The following is a 25,000-nucleotide window of genomic DNA, read 5'->3' as shown; positions in this document are numbered from 1 at the left end:
GAGGATGAAAACTAGTCTAATATTTACAATAATGCTATACATATCACAGACAATGGGGACCAGTGTCCATCTGACAAGTAAACATTAGGGAGACTCACAGGCAGCAACCTTTCCATTGGGGTCACCTGAGCCAGCTTTGTGGAGTTAGATCCGTCTGGGGAGCCATACGCTTCTTATCACATTTATACTGGACTTAAAATTGATACTGTCTTTTTTCTGTCTAATTACAGATTATTTGAAAAGTATCTAGATAGTGCTTTGACTATACGAAAGATGAGAAGCCAGGCAAGGGTGCTCTGGAACCTGCCATGTTGTTCATTATGATCTGGCCTCCATTGAGACTCATCACTGCACTGCCCTCTGCCTCCGAGTCTGTGTAGCTTGAGTAATTACGAACGGGTTTCTGTCTTCTCCACGACTGCCGAAGAGTGTCATTGACATTTGCGTAGTGGTTGACAAAGGAGTGTGGCTCTGAATGGTGGCTCTCAGCCTCACTCTCTGATTCCTGCTGCAAGATCAAGATAAATGTTTACTTTTTTTTTCTTCTTTTTTTTTTAACCAAATACACAAATAGCTTATTTTCTCCACTTTCAATGATAGCACAAATTTTAAAAAAATGAAAGAAACAACAAAAGTAAATTACCTCTGATGCAGTTGAAGACAAATCTGTGGGCTTTTCTGTTAATTCACTGGAGTCATCTGGATTTTCGTCGTATCCTTTTACTGTATCGTCGTCTGAGTATGTGACGGATGCAGGAGCTGGACGGGGTGGGGACTTGGCATTGACAACAGCTGTGGCTCCGACAACGGACCTGCGACCTAGCGTGCTTCTTTTGCTCATGGTGCCTCGCCGAGACTGCCTCATCTCAAAGGTGGAGAAGGCAGTCTCATCTGTGTTTAGAGATTCTTCCATTGTCTTGTTGGCTGCTTCTTCTAGCATACAAAAAAGTCATGATTAGTTTTCAGTTGGATTTAATACCTTGGGAGTATTTCATAATGTACAGTATGTACATTAAATATTGCAAATACAAAATACAACAATCTACAAGTCAACTGCAATGCTGTTACATTACAACTGCATGATAGAACAACTTGGCAATACTGGCCAACAGCTTCAAACAAGATATGTTTTGCATGAACTCTCTTCTTAACTAAAAGATACTTTTAAAGCAATTTAAACAACATAGCTTCATTATTTCATAATATTTTTTGAATGGAACAGCTAATATCTGTGCCTTATATTCAACCTGCAAGTCACATGAGAAAAGACAGATAACAAAGGCATTACATCAAAAAGCAAAAAGCTGCATACAAGAGCCCCCCATGTATGGAAACAGAAGAATAGTATGACATTCAACATGATACAATCACAGAGCTCTTTGCAGTAAATGTCAAGAATGAGAAAATTTTCTCCATATCCAGGAAAGGGGAAAGGGAAGGGGGGGGATGGGAGAAGGGGGGAGAGATGGGAGAAGGGAGGAGGTGAACATGGGAATCAACAATTCGTGAGACAAGAAATACTCTGAAACAAGAAGTGTAGGTGTGCAACACTTGGTTACAGCTGCTGCCTGCAACAGTCATGCAGCATGCGTGGCAGAATGTGCTTTAACACTGAACTGTGGTAGTTAAAAACTTACGTGCTGACAACAATTCCTCTACAATACCTGGGAATAAGACAGTGTGCTTTAATATTCATGCAAAATAATAACAGAGTAAATGTTTTCACCACAGTGATCTGTGATCAGTAATGTGAAAAGTGTAAAATAATAAAAAATCTAGATATAAGAAGTAGCTTAAAATTATTAGGTAAACTTACTACTAACATAAAGGTGAAAAGTTTGGTTATTAAAGAACAGAAAAGTGACTATTTCTTACCCTAAAGGAAGGTAACATTTAACATTTAAATATTCATGCAACTTCTGTACATAATAAACAGAAGTAAAAAAAAGAGATAACTACAAGCATATAATAGATTAAACTAAGGAAGCTGCATAGGAGGTACGGCATTACTCTACATCAAAGCTTCTGCCCTCACCGACACACAAGTGGAAGAGTGAAGTAAAAGGGGTCGCAAGTCAGAGAACTATAACCACACCTATCATTATGAAGCAACGGTTACGGTATCTACATGATACATTAACAAGTTCCAACCTCACCTCAGAGAGAAACAACCGTCGAGAGGAATGTCATCATACAACCTCTAAATCTAAAATAGCTCCATAATGATGTGTATGATAAATTCTCATTAAAAAATGATGAGGTTGTGTTCACTTACGTTTGTATTTGTACGTTTTACTTTTAACGCAGAGTGCTGCAATAACAATGATAATCAGGACCACAGAGATTGCAGCCAGCGTAACCATAAACCACGTCTGATGATAGAAGGGTCGCTGTTGCAGGTATCCATACTCCAAAAAGCGTTTTGATGGTGTCACAATCTGTCAAAGTAAATGGGAAGAAAAATGAATTAACAAAAATCTTTCTAAATAATATTTTAGAACGTTTGAGATCTCAAAATTCCAAGTCATCATATCATATTTCTCATCTCAAAAATTATGAATAGAGAAACTGTATATAACTTACCTTCTCATTAGCAACAGCTGGATACGAAATTCCATACATATTGTACGCAATGAGTCGGAATTCATACTGAGTGGACGGCAGCAAGTTCTGATAGGAAACTGTGTATTCTTCAACCTCACCTGTCTCCGTTTTCATTAAAACTGACCATTTGTCAGAGTCTGTAGGCAGATATAAAAACTTGTAAATAATTATTTCCTAAAATTTCTTTCTGAAGTCAAATCAACTTTTCCTTTAAATTTAGATCAGGTTTCACAATACCGCAATTTGAAAACTATTTCTTGAGATAACATCATTACATAAAAGTTCAGAAACTCAAAACACAATCTACTCAAAATGAGTAAACATTTTTCTAGTAACAAAGAATAATAGAAGATGCAATATCTTGACCCTAAAACAAGAATTTTTTAAATCCATCAAAAAACTTTTAGCATTATAGGAATAGTGAGTATTGAGTGTGAGTGTGAGTGTGAGTGTGAGTGTGAGTGTGAGTGTGAGTGTGAGTAGTGAGTAGTGAGTAGTGGGTAGTGGGTAGTGGGTAGTGAGTAGTGAGTAGTGAGTAGTGAGTAGTGAGTAGTGAGTAGTGAGTAGTGAGTAGTGAGTAGTGAGTAGTGAGTAGTGAGTAGTGAGTAGTGAGTAGTGAGTAGTGAGTAGTGAGTAGTGAGTAGTGAGTAGTGAGTAGTGAGTAGTGAGTAGTGAGTAGTGAGTAGTGAGTAGTGAGTAGTGAGTAGTGAGTGTGAGTGTGAGTGTGAGTGTGAGTAGTGAGTAGTGAGTAGTGGGTAGTGGGTAGTGGGTAGTGAGTAGTGAGTAGTGAGTAGTGAGTAGTGAGTAGTGAGTAGTGAGTAGTGAGTAGTGAGTAGTGAGTAGCATATAGGAATAGTGAGTATTGAGTGTGAGTGTGAGTAGTGAGTAGTGAGTAGTGAGTAGTGAGTAGTGAGTAGTGAGTAGTGAGTAGTGAGTAGTGAGTAGTGAGTAGTGAGTAGTGAGTAGTGAGTAGTGAGTAGTGAGTAGTGAGTAGTGAGTAGTGAGTAGTGAGTAGTGAGTAGTGAGTAGTGAGTAGTGAGTAGTGAGTAGTGAGTAGTGAGTAGTGAGTAGTGAGTAGTGAGTAGTGAGTAGTGAGTAGTGAGTAGTGAGTAGTGAGTAGTGAGTAGTGAGTAGTGAGTAGTGAGTAGTGAGTAGTGAGTAGTGAGTGTGAGTAGTGAGTAGTGAGTAGTGGGTAGTGGGTAGTGGGTAGTGAGTAGTGAGTAGTGAGTAGTGAGTAGTGAGTAGTGAGTAGTGAGTAGTGAGTAGTGAGTAGTGAGTAGCATATAGGAATAGTGAGTATTGAGTGTGAGTGTGAGTGTGAGTGTGAGTAGTGTGTAGTGTGTAGTGTGTAGTGTGTAGTGTATAGTGAGTAGTGAGTAGTGAGTAGTGGGTAGTGGGTAGTGGGTAGTGAGTAGTGAGTAGTGAGTAGTGAGTAGTGAGTAGTGAGTAGTGAGTAGTGAGTAGTGAGTAGTGAGTAGCATATAGGAATAGTGAGTATTGAGTGTGAGTGTGTGTGTGAGTGTGAGTAGTGAGTAGTGAGTAGTGAGTAGTGAGTAGTAAGTAGCATATAGGAATAGTGAGTATTGAGTGTGAGTGTGAGTGTGAGTGTGAGTGTGAGTGTGAGTGTGAGTGTGAGTGTGAGTGTGAGTAGTGAGTAGTGAGTAGTGGGTAGTGGGTAGTGGGTAGTGAGTAGTGAGTAGTGAGTAGTGAGTAGTGAGTAGTGAGTAGTGAGTAGTGAGTAGTGAGTAGTGAGTAGTGAGTAGTGAGTAGTGAGTAGTGAGTAGTGAGTAGTGAGTAGTGAGTAGTGAGTAGTGAGTAGTGAGTAGTGAGTAGTGAGTAGTGAGTAGTGGGTAGTGGGTAGTGGGTAGTGAGTAGTGAGTAGTGAGTAGTGAGTAGTGAGTAGTGAGTAGTGAGTAGTGAGTAGTGAGTAGTGAGTAGCATATAGGAATAGTGAGTATTGAGTGTGAGTGTGAGTGTGAGTGTGAGTGTGAGTGTGAGTGTGAGTGTGAGTGTGAGTGTGAGTAGTGAGTAGTGAGTAGTGGGTAGTGGGTAGTGGGTAGTGAGTAGTGAGTAGTGAGTAGTGAGTAGTGAGTAGTGAGTAGTGAGTAGTGAGTAGTGAGTAGTGAGTAGTGAGTAGTGAGTAGTGAGTAGTGAGTAGTGAGTAGTGAGTAGTGAGTAGTGAGTAGTGAGTAGTGAGTAGTGAGTAGTGAGTAGTGAGTAGTGAGTAGTGAGTAGTGAGTAGTGAGTAGTGAGTAGTGAGTAGTGAGTAGTGAGTAGTGAGTAGTGAGTAGTGAGTAGTGAGTAGTAAGTAGCATATAGGAATAGTGAGTATTGAGTGTGAGTGTGAGTGTGAGTGTGAGTGTGAGTGTGAGTGTGAGTGTGAGTAGTGAGTAGTGAGTAGTGGGTAGTGGGTAGTGGGTAGTGAGTAGTGAGTAGTGAGTAGTGAGTAGTGAGTAGTGAGTAGTGAGTAGTGAGTAGTGAGTAGTGAGTAGTGAGTAGTGAGTAGTGAGTAGTGAGTAGTGAGTAGTGAGTAGTGAGTAGTGAGTAGTGAGTAGTGAGTAGTGAGTAGTGAGTAGTGAGTAGTGAGTAGTGAGTAGTGAGTAGTGAGTAGTGAGTAGTGAGTAGTGAGTAGTGAGTAGTGAGTAGTGAGTAGTGAGTAGTGAGTAGTGAGTAGTGAGTAGTGAGTAGTGAGTAGTGAGTAGTGAGTAGTGAGTAGTGAGTAGTGAGTAGTGAGTAGTGAGTAGTGAGTAGTGAGTAGTGAGTAGTGAGTAGTGAGTAGTGAGTAGTGAGTAGTGAGTAGTGAGTAGTGAGTAGTGAGTAGTGAGTAGTGAGTAGTGAGTAGTGAGTAGTGAGTAGTGAGTAGTGAGTAGTGAGTAGTGAGTAGTGAGTAGTGAGTGTGAGTAGTGAGTAGTGAGTAGTGGGTAGTGGGTAGTGGGTAGTGAGTAGTGAGTAGTGAGTAGTGAGTAGTGAGTAGTGAGTAGTGAGTAGTGAGTAGTGAGTAGTGAGTAGCATATAGGAATAGTGAGTATTGAGTGTGAGTGTGTGTAGTGTGTAGTGTGTAGTGTGTAGTGTGTAGTGTGTAGTGTGTAGTGTATAGTGAGTAGTGAGTAGTGAGTAGTGAGTAGTGAGTAGTGAGTAGTGAGTAGTGAGTAGTGAGTAGTGAGTAGTGAGTAGTGAGTAGTGAGTAGTGAGTAGTGAGTAGTGAGTAGTGAGTAGTGAGTAGTGAGTAGTGAGTAGTGAGTAGTGAGTAGTGAGTAGTGAGTAGTGAGTAGTGAGTAGTGAGTAGTGAGTAGTGAGTAGTGAGTAGTGAGTAGTGAGTAGTGAGTAGTGAGTAGTGAGTAGTGAGTAGTGAGTAGTGAGTAGTGAGTAGTGAGTAGTGAGTAGTGAGTAGTGAGTAGTGAGTAGTGAGTAGTGAGTAGTGAGTAGTGAGTAGTGAGTAGTGAGTAGTGAGTAGTGAGTAGTGAGTAGTGAGTAGTGAGTAGTGAGTAGTGAGTAGTGAGTAGTGAGTAGTGAGTAGTGAGTAGTGAGTAGTGAGTAGTGAGTAGTGAGTAGTGAGTAGTGAGTAGTGAGTAGTGAGTAGTGAGTAGTGAGTAGTGAGTAGTGAGTAGTGAGTAGTGAGTAGTGAGTGTTAGTGGTGTGGGTGTGAGTGTGAGTGTTAGTGTGGGTGTGGGTGTGAGTGTGAGTGTGAGTGTGAGTGTGAGTGTGAGTGTGAGTGTGAGTGTGAGTGTGAGTGTGAGTGTGAGTGTGAGTGTGAGTGTGAGTGTGAGTGTGAGTGTGAGTGTGAGTGTGAGTGTGAGTGTGAGTGTGAGTGTGAGTGTGAGTAGTGTGTAGTGTGTAGTGTGTAGTGTGTAGTGTGTAGTGTGTAGCGTGTAGTGTGTAGCGTGTAGTGTGTAGTGTATAGTGAGTAGTGAGTAGTGAGTAGTGAGTAGTGAGTAGCATATAGGAATAGTGAGTATTGAGTGTGAGTGTGTGTGTATAAATACACATATGCATATCTACATATACACATACACATGTATACATACATATATACATATATACATTTATACATGCATACATGCTTATATGCACATATATATACATATATTCATGAACACACACATGAATGTCCTCCTAAAAATTACATTAAATGTCGCATTCAGATTCAAACAAAACATTTTAACAATTATAAAAAATAAACAGCTAAACCTTAACAAAATCTGCATCTCTTCAAATGAAAGACTTTATGGTATATTTTTGTCATCAACCATATTCATAAAAGGATATTTAATGCCACCAGAAATATTCATCAAACTGTAAAGCTACACAAAACAAATAAATCAATAGGACTCCATAAATGACAGAAAAAATATAATCTGAAGAGTCTTCCAATGGGCACTATCTCTATATACTGGAAGTTTTAAAAAGTTGAAGCCTCTTAGACTGTCTAAAAATGCTACAACACAAAGATGGTGTTCAATTATGGATGATTTATATAAGAACAATACAAAAAAAAGTAGACTATATGGAAACTATTTCAATCTACAGAAACAACTCCATAAGAAGACAAGGGGTTAGATCTACAAATTAGGAAATCACATAATTTTTTTTCTGATCTTTCTTATTTGTTTCAAGATGATAATTTTCTCAATCTTTCTAAATACTCATGTCAATATAAATTTTAATACCTTAACCACAAACATAAATCTAAACTGCAAGCAAAAACGGTTATTTACACGGCTTATCAATACTTCTTTTTCATCACTTAAAAGACAACACATTAGCAAACATTCCCCAGTTACACGAACACCCGATGCTACAAGGGTTAGAGAACAACCAAGCAAGCAAAATATAGCCATAACCACCACCTATACTTACACATCTGCCACTCTAAACCGGCTGAAGTCGGGCAGGCGAGGAGAGTAAATATACAAAAGAGAAGAGACACTTAGAAACACCACCACCATATACAGCCAAGATAAAACTAACTACTGTGAAGTGCTTTAATGTTGTGCTTTTATGACCACAGCATTCTTCAGCCAATTTGCTTTTTCATTATCATGGGGTCAGAAAATGCAAAGTAATTCCTTTTAAAAGTCAAGGACAAGGTAACATAAAAAAAATCCATTAGTGTAACTTTCTATATAAAAATCTGGAATGTCTTTGTACTATAAAAGTGAGAGATTAAGTTTGATGAAGTGAAATGTACAACATTCACCTGAATCTATGAAGATAAGGGGATAACTACATCTATTTCAATCTCATTGTACAGATCAAGTATCATTAGTTTCATGAGTATTTCACTAACATGCTCAAGGGGTTATTCAATAGCACACAGTGATGCTACTTTCATAAAGTAGAAAAACTATTTCAGCTGAAGAGGGTGATTCTTTAACTATGAAAAATACTGATGTTGTAAGTCTAATGCATACTTTTACATATCATACACAAGATAAACAGATATGCATAATCCATATGGCTCTGCTAATAGGAAGAAAAGTGCAAATTATGTCAGGCATAAACAATATTTAAACATGCTTGTGAAATACTATCTAAGCAGAGTAGATATTCATGTAAATTAAAGTATACCACTATAAGAAGAAAATATCAAAACTGAATATGCAAACGTGTATTCTCAAAATGCAGTGGACATCTATCTAACAGAGTTCATAATCCTTCAAACACTACTGTATACAAGATAATTCATACCTATTTTCTTTGCTTCAATGTAATAGCCAAGGATGGAGCCCTTCCCTGAGTGACTGTTGCGCCAGTGTAGTGTCACACTCGACACAGTCTTAGTAAGTGTCAAGTCCTTGGGCCTGGCTGGGGATCCTGGCTGAGGTCCAGTGGTCACATTGGCCTTTACCTGGAGGATGCATTTTATCTATAGTAGCTGCCAATGGGAATACTTTTCCTCCATAACTGTATAATACAAGACTTCAATTTTTTTAATGGAAAAAAGGAGACATATTTTTGAGGATGTAAAACACAACTGTCTTATCTGCATGGCTTACCTCTGGCCCATAATCTATAGTTTGTGCTTTGACATTGAATTCATATGTGACCTCCTCTTCCAATGATGTAACCAGTAAATAAGGAGTTCCAACCTTCTGCTTCACTTGCTTACTAAAGTCTGGAGAAAGAAAAGGTGTTGATTACACAAGAATCCACTTTATATGGTGCTTCATTGGCATGCAGTGAACACCCTTTAGTGGTGTAACAGAATTCATTTACAAGAGGAAAATTGTTTTCAAAAATAAATACACTATAAATATGAAATAATTTCAAAATAGTATCCTAACAAAAGACATAAAGGATGGTGAAGAACTTACTCTCATCTGGTCTGGCTGTCACATAAGTAACAAGGTATCCCACAATCTCCCCATTGGGCCTTGCAGGGGAATCCCATATCACTTTCAGGCTATTCATGGTAATATCTGTGAAACTGAGGTTGGCGACAGGACCAGGCAGATCCTGCAACGTCCTCACATAAACAGGGACTGACTTGGGTCCATCTCCAGCTGGATTGAAGCAGAGGATGGTGATAATGTATCTTGTGTACATATCCAAGTATGGCAGTTCATAGCTAGTGGTACCAGCTCCTACTACTTCAATCTCTTCGGTTCCTTCTGGGTCTTTGTCACTTCGGAAGAATATCTTGTATCCAAGGAGTTCTCCATTCTGTTCTTGTTCCTCTGGTGGCTGTTTGTACATAAAGTTTAATGGTGCATCATGGTGTAAGACTTATCATATAATCAGCTAAAATACATAAATTACAAACTTCATAATTTGTCACTGCAGGAAAAAAATAAAGAAAATAGTATATCTAAAAAAATAAATAATAAAAATGGTAGATACTTACTTCCCATGTTACTTTTATTTCTGTAGAAGTAACAGGTTCAGCATTGACATTTTTGGGTTTTCCTGTAGGAACAGCTTCTCCAACATAAACAGTGATGGGAGCTGATGGTGGAGACTCACCCTGGCTGTTGAAAGCTACTACTAACACTTCGTAGTTCATATCTCGCTGTAAAAACATATGGTTTTATTTTATCAAATTTAAGATTGAATAATGATAATGAAATATGAAGGTATATCTATATGTATTACATGAAAATCATAAAAAAATTGAAACATTGTGATAAGATCCAGTCCAACTTTCATTAAATTAAACCTGATACATTAAAAACTTTAAACATACCTGAAGATCTTGCAATACAACTTCTCTTGCCAGAGTATCTTGTAACTCTTCATGCTGCATATTAAAGGCAGTGGGTATATCAGAGATTTTCCGGTATTTGACTCTGTAACCCCCTGTTTTCGCATCTCCACTCCAGGAGTCTGGGAAAAGGGGTGTCCACTCCACTCGCACACTGTTAGTTGTTATCGGTATGACCTGAAGTAAAGACATAGGCATAGCATGATTCACAATGATTATATCTACGTTCTAACCTGAAAACTACATGGGAAGTTGTATTTGTTTTCCCTATACAATTCAATACGTTCTTTTGATTCAATGCTAGCCAGGTACAAGTGTAACAAAATCAAAGCAGATGTGAAAAGAAAATTCAAAGACCAACCTTGATGTCAGTAGGATGCTCTGTGGGCTCAGCAGGCAGAGTCCTGACCTCCACACTGCTGTCACTCCAGCCACTTGGCCCTATGTCATTTGTTGCTTGGAGTCTAAATGAGTAGGGTGTGAAAGGCTTCAAGTTCTGGGCAGTGTAGCTAGTTGCTGAGTAATCTATTCTTTCTTCTATGTTTTGCCAACCACTGTTTCCTTCTGTGTATTGTACTGTATAATACCTGTGGGTAAAAATTCAGTATCAGCATAGAAAGACATGACATATTCTCCACTGAAGAAACTTACTATCAAAGTATGGTATTATATATTCACTGAAAAATATCTATTGAGTTCTCCATTGTTCAACTGTAAGTTTGACTACTGCAGGAATCCTATGAAATCCTAAATCCTAATCAATAGCAATTAGATAAATAGAAAACCTACTTTCACATGAAATTCTAAAAACATCTGTAATCAAAACAAAATAATGCATTACCAGAGTTGTGACCTTTTCCTCATCATTTTCAATACACATATCTAGCTGACTTCTAAATGAAATACAAATTATTTTTTCAACACTCTGTTAATGTACCTGATGGGGGCAAAGCCATCTCTGCCTGGGTTCCATGAGAATGTGATGGACGTAGCAGTGACTTGTGAATGAGAGACTGAGGGCTTTGATGGAGGGGCTGGGAATTCTCTGTTGTTGGTGGTATAAACAGGTGCCCTCACAGCTCTACCTAGACCTAGCCGAGTACGTGCTCTAACCAAGAACATGTAATAACTCTGTGGTTTTAATCCAATAGCTCTGTAAAGAGGGGAGATAATTAGTCTTTTATCAAACTGTTCACAAAAAAGAGGGGAGTTAATTAGTCTTTTATCAAACTGTTCACAAAAAATCATCAACTAATTAAAACAACAGTGATTGCGGTAATTCTGTTTCTTTTCATTTTTAATCAAATGGAAATATACACACTATAACATAAAAAGGAGAGGAAAAACACCAAATGCAACTATCAAAAAGACCTACTTGTATGTCCTCTCTGTATGACCAAACTCCAGAGTATTGTTCACATCCGTGTTATCCGCAAGGTGGTAGACAATAGAATATGCCGTGATTTCTCCATTGGGTTCTTTTGGTTCGTCCCAGATTATTCGGGCAGAAGTGAAAGTTACATCTGGGAAGGAGATGTCTGATGGTGGCCCAGGAACTGTTTGGGGAAAAACAATACAAAATGAAAAAAAAATAATAACATTATCAAGTGCAGTTTATGCAAAATGAAAATGATATGAAAGTCACAAGCAGCATCTTTAGATTCCTAAAAAAAAATCAAATTACAAAAAATAAAATTTACTCTATAGAACAATTATTCCTTACTGGGATATGTAGATTCATTACAACTTATATTAATATTTGGTTCAAAACTTAAAACCAGGAGAAGAGCCAAAACATCAATACAAAGTACCACTACACATAAAAGACCTAATATTCCTCACAGTTCATTTATAAAGCACTCACCATCATCATGAGTCTGGACAAGCAGAGGAGGATTTGACAAAGCCCCATCCCCTTTTCTGGTGTAAGCCAAGACCTGAATTGTATACTGATAATACTTTCGAAGTTGGGTAATGGTTGCAGCAAAGGTGTTATTGTTGGGGATAATCTTTTCCTGTGGCTTCATGTTCTTTCCTGGAAGAGAGAGAGAGAGAAAAAAAAATCAAGTACCTTCCATAAAGTTTGTAAGAAATCGTTATACAACAATGTTTTCTCTGTTGTCAACTTCAGAGCAGCATAATAGAAAGCGTAACTTACCAACATAAACCACTTTGTATCCCTCAATTATGCCATTCTGATGGATTTTTGGCACTTCTTTCCATCTTACAACAATTGTCGTCGACGTGGTGGCGTTGGCACTAACACCATCTGGCCCAGCACTTGGAACTGCAAAACAGAAACATTCACACATGATAATGTATGCCAGAGTGAATAACACTTTGCAAACATTTTACAAAAAAGCAGTGTAATGATAAAAGTATCAAAAATATGCATGATTTGATTATTTTTCTTGCTCCTGTTAAAGTCATTCTGATTATATCACAAAATTCTGTAAAACTTGTTAGCAGTGTTTAGCACATAAATCTGAACACAATACCACAGCCTACCAAAAGCAACAGGCAACTCATGGAAACATTTACGATATCATCAACCAGACCTTATATGGTATCTAACTACAATCCTAAACTCATTACTAACAAATACACCATAAATCACATCAAGAAGAGGTATCAGAATATAATCACAATTAACATATGCTTTCATTCCTACAGTGTTCTTAGGTGAGGCTCAAACCATTTGCTACCCTTGCCCAACATCATATACTTTGTGCCTAAATTTTATAGTGAATGGTATATCATGAATGTCTAGTGCCTAATCTATGAATAAAAGCACAAAACAAGAACATTCCCATCTTTGCCAGTTGTACCATCACACTAAACTATCACACAAATACTTATTTTTTTAATGTTCTTTCTAAAAGATCTTTAAACATTGTCATATCTACCTATTTTATAGAGTTCAGATTTCCTAACAAACTTATTTCAAAGAAATAAAGATAGAATATCCTGTAATACGCACAAACTATAAAAGTATCTTTTGAACATATAACCATTTATGAATAAGTGCATTTAAAAGCAGTGCAAACCCAAAGAATAATTTCAAGAAACTTTATAGTGACATTAAAAAGGTGTCACTAAAGAAGCTGCAGCAGCAACCATCACATCTTTCCAATTCATATCTTCTGTAGCTACTAAAAATGTCATTCATATTTTCAGTTCATATATGCATCTATCCAAACAAAAAGTATGTCTCCTCTAACCCATGCACCTCATGCACACAGCAAGATTTCTGAAAATTTTATACTTGCCGATACACTAGCTAATGGTTTCTCATATATTCTTTAGTGAGTGAAGAAATTATTATATCAACAAGTTTGAGCTACCTACTCTAGATGGCTGATTTTGTCACAAGACAACCTATACTTCTTCAAACATCTTCCCTTTACATTATTCAAAGAAATTATCTCTCAAAAAAGATTTTGACAAAATGACAAATTAATTCATACACTAAACCACATATAATAATATATAAACCCTATCAATTAATACACTGAATTTAAGCTCCAGTAAATCCATTACTGAATTCCACAAATAAATCCCAAAATGCTGTATAAATATAAATAAACGATATATGTTAGCTAAAGAAGAAAAGGAAATTAAGCCACTTCTGTCCAATGTTATAGCCGAGAAAAGGAGATTCAACAGATATTTTAAACAATAAAAAGTGTGTGTTTTGGAGACCAGCTCTAGTATATAGTTTGACTGGAAATCATGCAGAATTAAGAGACATCCTCATCTGCTTCTATTCTTTAATATGCCCTGTGTCACTTATTGTCTAATTCCAATTGAAAAGTCCCATTAACTGTAGTTTATAATATTTTCTGATTCTAATTCATATCCATCACTTTAGTTTCTGCAAAAGAAAATGGAATACAACTTTCAACTGAACATTCCACCCTCAGTATGGCTAAGGCGTATATGCGAATATCAGAATAAAACAAAAAGCAAACTTTTTAATCAACAAAAAGAAAACCACAAGAATAAAAGTTGAAAAGAGAAACATCACTTACACAGGATGTCAGAGTTCAATGACTTTTACCTGAATTAGTATATAGGCAAGAAATTGTCCAAAGGAAATTCAATAACACTTTATACTTCAATACTTAAAAAAATAGTGTTCATTCATAGTTATCTATTTTCACAAATATCTATTTGCTAAAATTCAGCAAAAACTCCATGAACATACAATAAAAGTTATCACAACAGTCTTTATACACAGTGCATTATCTACAGTAACGGCCATCTGTGTTTCTAGTGTTTATAAGACCAGACACAAAATGACTATCAACCTTTTTATTGTATTTCTTTTCTTCAAGTGAAATCGTTTCTGTCAATGGACTGTGTATATCTAATAACAGCAATACATAAGAGAGTAACTATCACCTTGCCAGTTGGGCTGTAAATGGATGTAATAAAAAAGAATATGCATGCAATACTGCAGTTTTTTTGTGTTTTTTTTCCAGATATAGTTGTGCAATATCCATACATATAGCTTCTATGCTTACTATATTGAAGTGTTCTAGCCAATAATAAAAAAAATAACATACCCCTAAGTAATCTTAGCCTCCTTACATAAGCTGTTACTCAAAAGTAGAAGGAAATATTTAATTTTATTAACCAAACTTCTAAGAAAGCATATGACCAATCAAAAAAACCTATCACTTATTATTCATTAATTAGCTTTATATGAATTACTGACATATCCAACTATGAAGGAGAAGGCAACAGTTATAAAAAAAAAAAACAATCCTTTACCTGATTCCCTAGTTCTCTCAACGGCCAGAGGAGTCGGAGTGGAAGGACCAATGTCATTGACAGCCACCATGGAGACCTCATACTGAGTGTATTCTTGCAAGCCTACTAACTGGTGGGAATTGGCAGTGTTGTCATACACAAAGTCTTCTGCAAAATCACAGTCACAGCCAACAGGTCTGTAGCGAATGTGATATCCCTGGGGTGCCCCATACCATTCAAACTGTTGTAGAGGCTGTTGGAAAAACAAACAAAACCATTAACATTTGACACGATTAGATAGGTGAAAAATAAATGTTCAGAGATATAGGAATGAGATCTCTCCTTTTGAATAACACAAGCAATAGCATATATTCTCTCCTATTGCATCAATATGTAGATTTCAATTTATATAATATTGAAAAAAATGAGAACATTATAACACTCACTAATAAAAGTTTTCTTGAATTAAGCCCAAGAAAATCTTCTAACTACCAGGTGATAAGAATAAAAATAACCATTATAGGAAAAAAACTGAATGGGTATTAACAAACGGAAATAATTAAAGCACTTATCATACTACTCTTGTGACAGAACCTTTAAATAAACAATACTTACAATCCATCGTACTCGCAACTGCGTGGATGACATTGCCCGGACAGTCATGTTTGATGGTGGGTGAGCTGGTTCCGCCTGCAGAGTTTGAAATTCTGGCGACTGTTCAGATGGTGCTGAAGCTCCAACAACATTATTGGCAATAAGCCTCAAACGGTAGTTGGTGTAGGGAATAAGGTTCTGCACAGTGATTGTAGTGGCATCCGGGGCAGACACACCAAAAACAGTTTCCCATGTGCTGCTGCGTGATGACTGAGCCTGGGAATGAAAGGAAATAATATCATGTGCCTATGTATAAACCCTTTCTGCCATATACATTTAGTCTTCTCCAGTTTGGATTCCAAATGAGCAAAACATTTCTAAAGAAAGTAACTAACCTGGACTGTCCACTTAGATATAGAAGCATTGCCGTCAAAACCTGGGGTGAACTGAAGCACAACAGAGAAAGCTTGGATATTGGAAACAGCCAGCCGCTGGGGAGGATCTGGGAGCACTGGCTCGACACCAGACTGAATGGTTGCAGTCACTGGTGTGCCAGGTCCTACTGAGGTCCATCCATACACCTCAAAGGTGTAAAAAGTAGTGGCCTGAAATCATGGAAATGAGATTTTAGTTTGACTTCTTACTGTAAACTGATCATAACATACCTCACATGAAATATCATATGTTGATTAAAAAAGATCTACACCACAAACAAACTACATACAACTTACAGAGAGATCTGTTATTAAGTGTGTTGTGACATCTGCAGTGAAGTTCTGAATGACTCTAGTGCTTGGCGTGTCCTTCACCATGTAAGATAATGTGTAGCCTTTCAAGATGCCATTACTCTGTTCAGGTTCAGACCACAGAACTCGCACAGAACGGTCACTGATATCTTCAAACTTCAAGCTCTCAATTGGATCTGGCACTGAAAAAAAGAAAAGAAAATGTCCTTGTTAGTAAGAATACCTGCATTGTTAACCCAATCACGCCGGATGACGTGCTGACACGTTTCGTGGTTTTCGCGTCCGACGCCGCCGACGAGATATCTGGCCAAGGCGGGCGCTCGGGGTGAGCGAGCGGGCAGCCCAGGCTCGCGGCCCGTGCGCCCGAGAATCTCGAAGCGCTCGGATGATGCGTTCGAAAACCTCGGTATAGCGACCGTGCAAAGCCGGAATGGCCCCGGCGTGAATGGGTTAAGCATGACTAAAACATATAAATCTGATTTAAAAATTCAAAACATATACCAGGTAAAGCATTCTATAAAATTTATGTTTTGTATTGAAAAGAGAAACGTGCACTTAATGATGTATTACCATCTTCTAGAGTTCTGATTTTTATGGGCTGAGATCTGTTGCCATCACCAGGATGCGTGAAGCACAAGACAGTGATGTAGTACTCAGTGTATTTGTCAAGATTAACAAGCTGGGCAGTCTCTACAGCATCAGGATACGGGCTAGGCGGCACAGTTGTTGCCTTATCAGGCTCGACACCATCATCAGGTTGGACTGTTAAAAATAAAAGGATAAGCCATTAGCATTGCTTGGACCTCATATTAAGACAATGATTTAGTTTATCTGTAAGATCTCTCATAAACGGTATATCATCCCTACTGCTGACTATAAATAATGCATATAAGTATACAGATAATTAATGACAAATCATATAAAATCTTCATTTTCTCAAAGTAAAACTGACAAATCATATAAAATCTTCATTTTCTTAAAGTAAAACTGACAAATCATATAAAATCTTCATTATCTCAGAGTAAAACTATCAGTCCCTACAAACAGTGAGAACCTAAGACATACCCTTCCATGCTTGCAACTTGTATCCCTGGTTGATTCCATTAATCATCCAAGGATCTGGAGGCTTCCACATAACCTTGATGGTGGTTGAGCTAAGCGCCTCCACCTTCACGTCCTTTGGAGCTGCAGCTGGAACGCCTTCCTTAGTTTTCACACGAATGCCATGAGAGTAGACTCCGACACCTTTGATATTGTAGGCAGCCACCTGGATCTCGTAGTCCTTCCATATGATGAGACCTCCAATCAAATAGTTGTGCTGTGTCTGAAATTATTCAATAGCAAGCCTAATATTAACATTTGGTACATTAATAATTTACAACAATAATGCAATTGCACATTACCAATCTAAGGATCACATTTGGGATGAATAGAAAGATGATTTTGTCTGAACAAAGTAAGATCACAAACATCATTAAATGTGTACTTTATAATCTACAATATAAACATAACCTCAATAATAACAAACACAATAATACAAACTTATCAAAACTTTACAAAACATAAATAACTATGTACTATACCTTTTTTCTCTAATAATCATAAATAACTTCTGATAACTAAAAATGAAAGCTTAAAATCTGTACCTGACAGTCCCATCTACATGCCTAAAAAATTTCAGAAATATGTGACACCTACATCTATATGTCTATATCTCTATTCATCTATAACTGGTCTATATTTTTCTTCTAGATCTAATCCACTAATATATATCATTCTACCTAAACATCATACCTTGAACTTACTCTGGCCCGGAATGAGGCGGTGCACAGTCTTAAATGTCTAGTTGAAAAACAGAAATTTTTAAAAATGCAAGCGAACCAAAAATACACACAAATGACAGAAGAGCAAGGCATCACAATGTCAAGATTATGAATTCTTTAAGTGCATTAAGTAAGTACAGTGCTGTATCAGGTAAGTGTTGCTAATCTTATCAGTTACAGACTTATCAAGAGGCATCTTCTTTTCTACATTCAAGTGTCAAGTATTCTAAAGGTTTAGTGTATGTTCAACATTTAAAGCTTGTCGGAAACAAGGAATGTCTCAATTACTGATAAGGACAGTAAGACAGAGAAAACAAGGTTAATGATATTCCAGAAATCAGGGAGCATGACACTCCTGAAACATTCCATGTTCATTTTGGATATACAAACAAAATAAAGAATGCTTTTATATAAATCATGTAAGACTTACCAAAATAACTGATTTGTTATGGTAGATTTCAAGTAAACTTTGATGTGATCATTTTAAGTAAACTTTAATATGATCAAACTTAAAAAGCTAGTTTTTGGCAAAAACTGCATTAAGATTAGGTATGAACAATACTTCTAAGAACCATAACATATCATTCTTCATATAAATATATGAATGAGATTCTAATCATCAATTCTTTACTAAATCAGTGGTGCTTCATCAGCAAAGAGCCACCACTGCAACATAAACCATATCTCACACAAAAAATAAAGGAGCATCTGCAAGTACACTGTTCTTGAAAATTACCTCTTTTGTAATGTTTCTGTAATACCACTGGGAGTCCTTGTAGCCCCAAAGTCTGTAGCGCACCATGTAGCCATGGATCATGCCATTCCGTTCTTCCTCCATTGGAGCTTCCCACTGAATCATGATTTCCGTGGATGATCTCGGGGATCCGACCAGTCCTTGCGGAGGGCCAGAGGGAGCTGGAGAAATAAGGGGCTATTATTTTCTGGTCTGTTTAGAGAACCATTTCTATGTTCAAGGTGGGCAAAACCTCATAAAAATAATATTTTTGTGACAATACCAATTTTTAGACATGACCAGTATGTTCCCTTTATACTTTTCTGCATTTCAGAGACATTCAAATTCAACTAACTTCTCACCTTTGATTCTAATATTAATAAAATATCATCACATAACCAGGAGGAAAGAGATCAAACACAATTCTAAACACCTAAATTACATGAATATCAATTACACTTATTAAAACCCTATCACTCAAGAAAAAAACATGTAATCTTAACCTTCAAAACCAAGCCATCACTCAAAAAAGTACAAACTATCCCTTACCCTCTTGTGGTAAAATGACTGTGTTGCTTGGCTGAGATGGAGATCCCTCACCAACATTGTTCACAGCCGAGACCCTGAACTGATATCCCGTGGAAGGCCGCAGGTCACTCACAATTGCTTCATTTCTGGCTGCACTTACATTTGTCAGAACTGTTATCCAGTTTAAGCCCAAGTCATCTACTACACCTGAAAATGATTACAGTATGAATTAACATATTGTAAAATGTATTCATCATATGAATATATATTACATGTATAAGATTTCTTGGTATCTAACATGTAAACTAAGGTTCAATAAAGAGGAATTTACTTTGTTAAAATACATAAAAATCAATAGAATTAGAAACTCATAGCAAATACATAAAAGAGCAAACACAAAAAAATAGAAACATATCATTCTGCATATATATATAACACGTGAAAAGTAACAATTATTTAAAATCTATACAACCCGACACCTAGCTTACCTTCCACTGGTACTTCCCTCTTCTGAATGATGAACTTAATGATTGGGCTGTTCCCATCAAAAGTCGGAGTCCAGGATACTCTTACTGACTTGGGTATCCGTGGAGCACGCTCAGCCTTTACGCTGGTCGGGGCATATGGCAACTCGATCACTTCCAGTCTGGCAGACCTTGTTTCGTTTCCACCCGAAGATCTCACCTAAAAACAATCATAAAGTTATTAAAAATCTCAATCCTTTGATGAAGTCATTCTAATTTACAAATCATTCATATAACATCAAGCATCACACAGGTGATGAACTGATCCTCTCAATCTCACCATGCAAGTATATTGGCCAACATCAGCAGCCCTAGCCTCTTGGATCTCCAGCGTTCCATCTTGCCGGATGCTGATTCTTGGAGTTCCATTTGGATCAATGGGATTCCTTTCATGATACCAATGAATTTCAACTGACACTGAGGGAGCATGCGACACCTTACACTGCAAGGAAGCGACTCGTCCGAGAATGACCCGTGTATCGACAGGAGGTTGTATTATGTGAGTCTTGACTGAAAGGGGGGAAAAAAAATAGAAATAAGACATCTCTTACTCTGATTATTCAAATTGGTTAATTATGCATTAGACAATGACATAGCCAGCCTTTTAAAATACTTTGAAACTGTGAATGTAACCCCTAAAGAAATAATAAAATGGAGCACATAATGATTTGGTGTTAATTCACTGCAGTTTACCTATAATCACTTAGAAAGCAAAATATGTAAAAGAATCAAAGAACTGAATATATAAATATTTGTCCTATCTTCAATGGAAATTTCTTGTCTTAATACTCACCTAAAATAGACAGCCAAGCATCCCCTGATACAGAGCCAGCCTCATTGGCACGCATGCACGTATATTTCCCCTCATCGGAAGTGCCAACGCCAACAACAAGAAGATCCCCAGACGCCAGGATTTCGTAGTGGCCATTTTCAAATAATTCATCTTTATCTATGAAAAAATATAAAAATATAAGTAATTTTTTTTAAACAACTTTATTCATACAAACAATTGTTTCAATCAAATTCTATGTCTGTTCTCTTCTTATCAGAGAGTGAATTCAAGTAAAATAAGTAAAAATCTATGGCATATAACAGTATATATAAGGCCAAATTTAGTCACCTGACTTCAAGTAAACTGAAGAGTATACAAATATCAATAACTCCAGCTTTTCATAATTCTAGCATTAATGAAAACAAGACAAACAACTACTGATGTCCTTATATGATACTTTTTTTTCCAATAAAAAAATACAAATGTAACAAAGAAAAAGTGATCTCATAATATCTGACTCTGAAGAACATTCACTTCCTATACTTTACCATTGAAGAACCAGGTGATATTTGGCGTTGGAGCCCCCCCTGCACGACAGGACATCGTGGCGTCCTGCCCGTCCAAGACAGTCATATTCTGAGGTTCCACAAGCATGACAGGAGCAGAGGCTGAAAATTCATATTGATATAAGCAACCAAACTGCCACAGACTAAACACTAAGCTACTTCCTTCTTTGGTTTGTAGTCATCTTGAACAATAAATAATCTCTGAACATACTGATTTTATTCTAGTAGGTAATACAATCTCCCTCATCTTTACCCATCAAATTGAAATAGTTTTTTCTTTCATAGAATATTTAAGAACTGAATAATATTGGAAAAACTATTCTCATTAACTGTAAATGAAACTACTCAAAATATTAACTAATTTAACATATCCATTAGCTCATCACTTTCTAAAAACACAAATGATTAGGTCAATTCAAGCAATACACCTAAAACAAGTGTAGTAATGTAGTAACTAAACCTATGAATTCTATGAATCAAGAAAACAAACATTATTCTCTACAGTATTCAGATATGTGCAAACATTCTAAAAATTAGTAATGTAAATACTCAGCCAAAAACGAACCTTACATGACAGATAATTATGCTCACAGTATTTTCATTTTGTAAAAATTAAGAAAATCAGCATCTTATAAGGGCCTTGAAAAACATGAGAAAATATCAGGCCTGTTATGACACAAAAAGCATATATACATTGAAAAACATGGAATACACAGCACCAAAGTGGATAAAATAATCAAGAATCCTGAAGAACTTTGACTGGGAACCAAGCTTTATTGTGAATATGAAACACAGAAAGCATAGAGAAAGTTTGGCAGGACACTCTTAGTCAAGTATCTCGTTGCATAGGACACCGACTTTTTCATACACATGAAGATTATATATCTATAAATGAGCAGGATCAAAGTCCTCATCTTCATCCTTTTCTAACCTAATATTAAACTAGCAACTCATAAGTCTAAAAATAAATATGTACAGATTCTAATAATAATTAATTTCTCTTTAAAATCATATGCAATAACCTGTGATAAATATTAAGTATATCAACATTTGTTTTAGTAAACATACAAATATTTGCTAACTTTTTATGCAATCTCTCTGAATCTACAGTCAATGAACTATATATATATTCAACACAAATGTGAATATGAACTAATGTGTGTAAATACCTACTTTTAATACATAGTTATATGTGTAAAGCATAAAAATAACACAGTGCCTCCTTGCTCTTTCCTTGTGCAGAAGGCTAGTCAACACAAAAAGCAAAACAGATCAACAAATGCAGGTCTTCCAAAATAAAAGTGAAGAACCATAAGCCACAGAGTAACCCAAATCAACCCATGCTCCTAACATGCAACAGCTGACAAGAGAACATCTGTGGAAACAGATGCATGCACTTGTTAGTACAATTCTTACGATAGCGAGCAATGGCCCTTGCTTTTAGGGACCTGAGTACACGCTTAGGAGGAAGGTCGCCCCACCGCGCTGCCAGGAAACCGTAGAAAATGTCATTCAGGAATGGAACACTACCGACTAATGACTTTGTATTCAAGGTTTATCATATATGCTATCTTCAGGTTAGAAAAAATAATGATCATCATAAAAAGAAATAAGGAAAAAAACTAAACAAAAACAGAGGAAAAGGGTATGAATACTCAAAATAAAAATAACACTTTAACTACACATATATGGTAATAGGTGCTAATAAATGTGCAATTTACTTCCAAATGAAGAAATGAGTTACTGTGCATAAATAATGATATACTATAGGTTGTGATCATTTAATACTCACATAAAACTGAATGATGAACCAAAGAAGACAAAATTTATATTAGTTTAAAAACCCAGCATGCAATTCACTTTCACAACTACAAGTGAAAACAAATCCCATATGTTTATGAAGGTGCTACCTACTGAAAGGAGTTTATGTGTAAAAAAAATTATATTCCATCAAATACATGACAAGTACCATCTCATTTTCAAAAACTCGAAGCTAAACCAAGTTTATATCCAAAGTCATGCTGCAAAAATGTTTAACCCAACACCAAAATCCTTTTAATTTAAAAAACTACAGCTTATGTTTATTGGAAAGTACACAAAGACTATCTACTTACTCTTGACCTTCAGCCACGTATAAGCCGAAGTTTCCCCAGCCTCATTAGAGGCTAGACACTGGAACATTCCTGTGTCATTCACTTGGACTGATGATATTGCCAAGGAGCCATTAAGAAGTACTCGATACCTTTAAAGCAGAAAAAAGTAGTACATCATTGACACAATATCAACTGTAACAATACCACAAACCTGCTGGTTTTATACCTAAAACTATTTTTTTTGTCTTTAATAGATTCGCAATATGACAATTATTAATATACATTTGATATACCAATTATTGACTAAAAATCAAATGTTACCTAAAAAAATATTCTTGCATTCAAACAGTCTTTATAAGCAATAATATACTGCCCTTTGCATTATCCTAAAACAATCATGAGTATATGTGTATCATGTGTGGTATGTCTCTTTTTCCTTCTATAGTGAACACAATTATACAAACCCTAAAAGCAAAATAACTGCATATGTGTACAAAAGACATTACAAAGACAGCCACTTACCTGTTATCATCTAAAGTATTAATATTCGCTGCGTTCCTATACCAGGTAACATAGGGGAGAGGTGTGCCTGTCACCGAGCAGGGAATCGTCAGGGTCTTCCCCAAATCAGCATATGTGTCCACTGGTAGCTGCTGCTTCAATTTTGGTCTCTCTGAAAGTTCATATTATGTTAATATCCTCTCCTTGAAACACCCCCAAAACATCTTGAGAACATGAAGGTTACACCGAAATCAAACACGACTTAATTTGGTCAGTCACACCTTCTAATCAAGAGGAAAAAAACTCAACGAGTGGCCATTTTAACTGCCGAAGCAACTCACCGTGAATGATAACACTGGCCTCCGCCACAATAGGACTATCAATGCTCGTTCTGAGGCGCACTTGGCACTTGTAGACTCCAGCGTAGTGCAGGTCCGCTTGGAGGAGACTCAGGGTGCGGTTCCAGAGGCCGTTGAAGGAGAAGACAACTCCTGACTGTTCAATGGGAACTTCATCCTTGAACCACAGGGTTTCCAGCTGATATAGTGGTCTGGATAAAGGGAAAGAATCATTTTAAGTTCCAGAAAATGTGTTGAAATGTAATAGTTATAGATTAAGTCATAGTTTCCTAGTTTCTGGTTGTCATAACTAAACATATGGTATATTCTCCACTTTAGATATATTCAAACCTTAATAAAAAAAAAAACACCATCGAAATGTTAAACTGACTTACCTAGCATTAGCAATGCACTGTAAATGTGCAATGCTCGAGTCCTTAACAATGGTCGTGTTGGCAGGAGGAACTATGATGGTCGGTGAGATCTCGTCCTCTGCGCCACCGCTGTTGCCTTCCACCACGAGGCTGATTCCTCCACTCACTTCCTCCACACCCAGCTGCGTGTTCGTAATTCGTGCACTGCAAAACGGAAGCGAAACGTAAAAGAAATATTTCACCAGGATGCCATCACACTTCCATGCACACATCCAAACACACTCACACACCCACACACCCACACACTCACTCACTCACTCACTCACTCACTCACTCACTCACTCACTCACTCACTCACTCACTCACTCACTCACTCACTCAGTCACTCACTCACTCACTCACTCACTCACTCACTCAGTCACTCATTCACACACTCATATTCATACTCATATTCATACTCATACTCTCACACATCCACAAGCGCCCTCCTTCCTCACCTGTAGGTCTTCATGTCCGACGCCTGCGTTTCGAGGATGATGAGCTCGTTAGCGGGGTCGGTGGTGGCGTACTTGATCCCGTACAGGAGGGAGTTGTCGTCGGCCTGCCACGTGACCGAGGGCGGTGGGTACGACTCGAGGGGCGGCAGCGACAGGATGGCCGCGTCCCCCGCCCTCACCTTCAGCTCCGTGTTCTCGGTCTCGTTGTAGCCGTTCATGTCTGCCGGGCGAAAGGACGAGGGTTAGGGCGCTCTGTGTCGAGGGCATTCGATCCTCTCTTGAGGGAATATAGAGATCCTGGGTGGGTCCTTTGCTTCGGACTCTGTATTACAAGGGAATTACTTGGCAGAA

At 37.3% G+C, this 25,000-nt stretch overlaps 1 protein-coding gene across 7 annotated transcripts in view; it reads right to left on the bottom strand.

Moving 5' to 3' along the window:
• Positions 1–25,000, bottom strand: part of sdk (sidekick cell adhesion molecule) — a 177,632-nt gene that overhangs the window by 1,580 nt on the left and 151,052 nt on the right. Inside the window, exons 4-37 of one of the 7 annotated variants that reach the window (XM_043016153.2) lie at positions 24,650–24,869; positions 24,174–24,356; positions 23,782–23,990; positions 23,462–23,612; positions 22,961–23,088; positions 22,263–22,331; positions 20,829–20,948; positions 20,302–20,457; positions 19,789–20,018; positions 19,473–19,668; positions 19,006–19,191; positions 18,460–18,638; positions 16,966–17,224; positions 16,471–16,662; positions 15,886–16,082; positions 15,550–15,759; positions 15,176–15,430; positions 14,582–14,813; positions 11,964–12,092; positions 11,670–11,840; positions 11,181–11,361; positions 10,743–10,958; positions 10,167–10,392; positions 9,788–9,982; positions 9,449–9,613; positions 8,919–9,288; positions 8,601–8,719; positions 8,293–8,452; positions 7,462–7,482; positions 2,584–2,741; positions 2,276–2,438; positions 1,638–1,664; positions 644–933; positions 1–508 (exon numbers count right to left, since the gene is read on the bottom strand). The exon at positions 1–508 is cut by the window's left edge and continues 1,580 nt beyond it. In XM_043016153.2, the coding sequence (XP_042872087.2) occupies positions 263–508; positions 644–933; positions 1,638–1,664; positions 2,276–2,438; positions 2,584–2,741; positions 7,462–7,482; positions 8,293–8,452; positions 8,601–8,719; positions 8,919–9,288; positions 9,449–9,613; positions 9,788–9,982; positions 10,167–10,392; positions 10,743–10,958; positions 11,181–11,361; positions 11,670–11,840; positions 11,964–12,092; positions 14,582–14,813; positions 15,176–15,430; positions 15,550–15,759; positions 15,886–16,082; positions 16,471–16,662; positions 16,966–17,224; positions 18,460–18,638; positions 19,006–19,191; positions 19,473–19,668; positions 19,789–20,018; positions 20,302–20,457; positions 20,829–20,948; positions 22,263–22,331; positions 22,961–23,088; positions 23,462–23,612; positions 23,782–23,990; positions 24,174–24,356; positions 24,650–24,869 (6,209 nt within the window). In that variant the 3' untranslated portion in view covers positions 1–262. The remainder of the gene's footprint in view (positions 509–643; positions 934–1,637; positions 1,665–2,275; positions 2,439–2,583; positions 2,742–7,461; positions 7,483–8,292; positions 8,453–8,600; positions 8,720–8,918; positions 9,289–9,448; positions 9,614–9,787; positions 9,983–10,166; positions 10,393–10,742; positions 10,959–11,180; positions 11,362–11,669; positions 11,841–11,963; positions 12,093–14,581; positions 14,814–15,175; positions 15,431–15,549; positions 15,760–15,885; positions 16,083–16,470; positions 16,663–16,965; positions 17,225–18,459; positions 18,639–19,005; positions 19,192–19,472; positions 19,669–19,788; positions 20,019–20,301; positions 20,458–20,828; positions 20,949–22,262; positions 22,332–22,960; positions 23,089–23,461; positions 23,613–23,781; positions 23,991–24,173; positions 24,357–24,649; positions 24,870–25,000) is intronic. The other 6 variants (XM_043016155.2, XM_043016154.2, XM_043016157.2 and 3 more) reach the window with 6 other exon arrangements.

The sequence above is a fragment of the Penaeus japonicus genome, unplaced genomic scaffold (genome assembly GCF_977035675.1).
Source record: "Penaeus japonicus unplaced genomic scaffold, GWHDUDI00000001_assembly GWHDUDI00000010, whole genome shotgun sequence".
Taxonomy (NCBI): Eukaryota; Metazoa; Arthropoda; class Malacostraca; order Decapoda; family Penaeidae; genus Penaeus; species Penaeus japonicus.
This window is presented reverse-complemented; position numbering and strand designations above follow the sequence as displayed.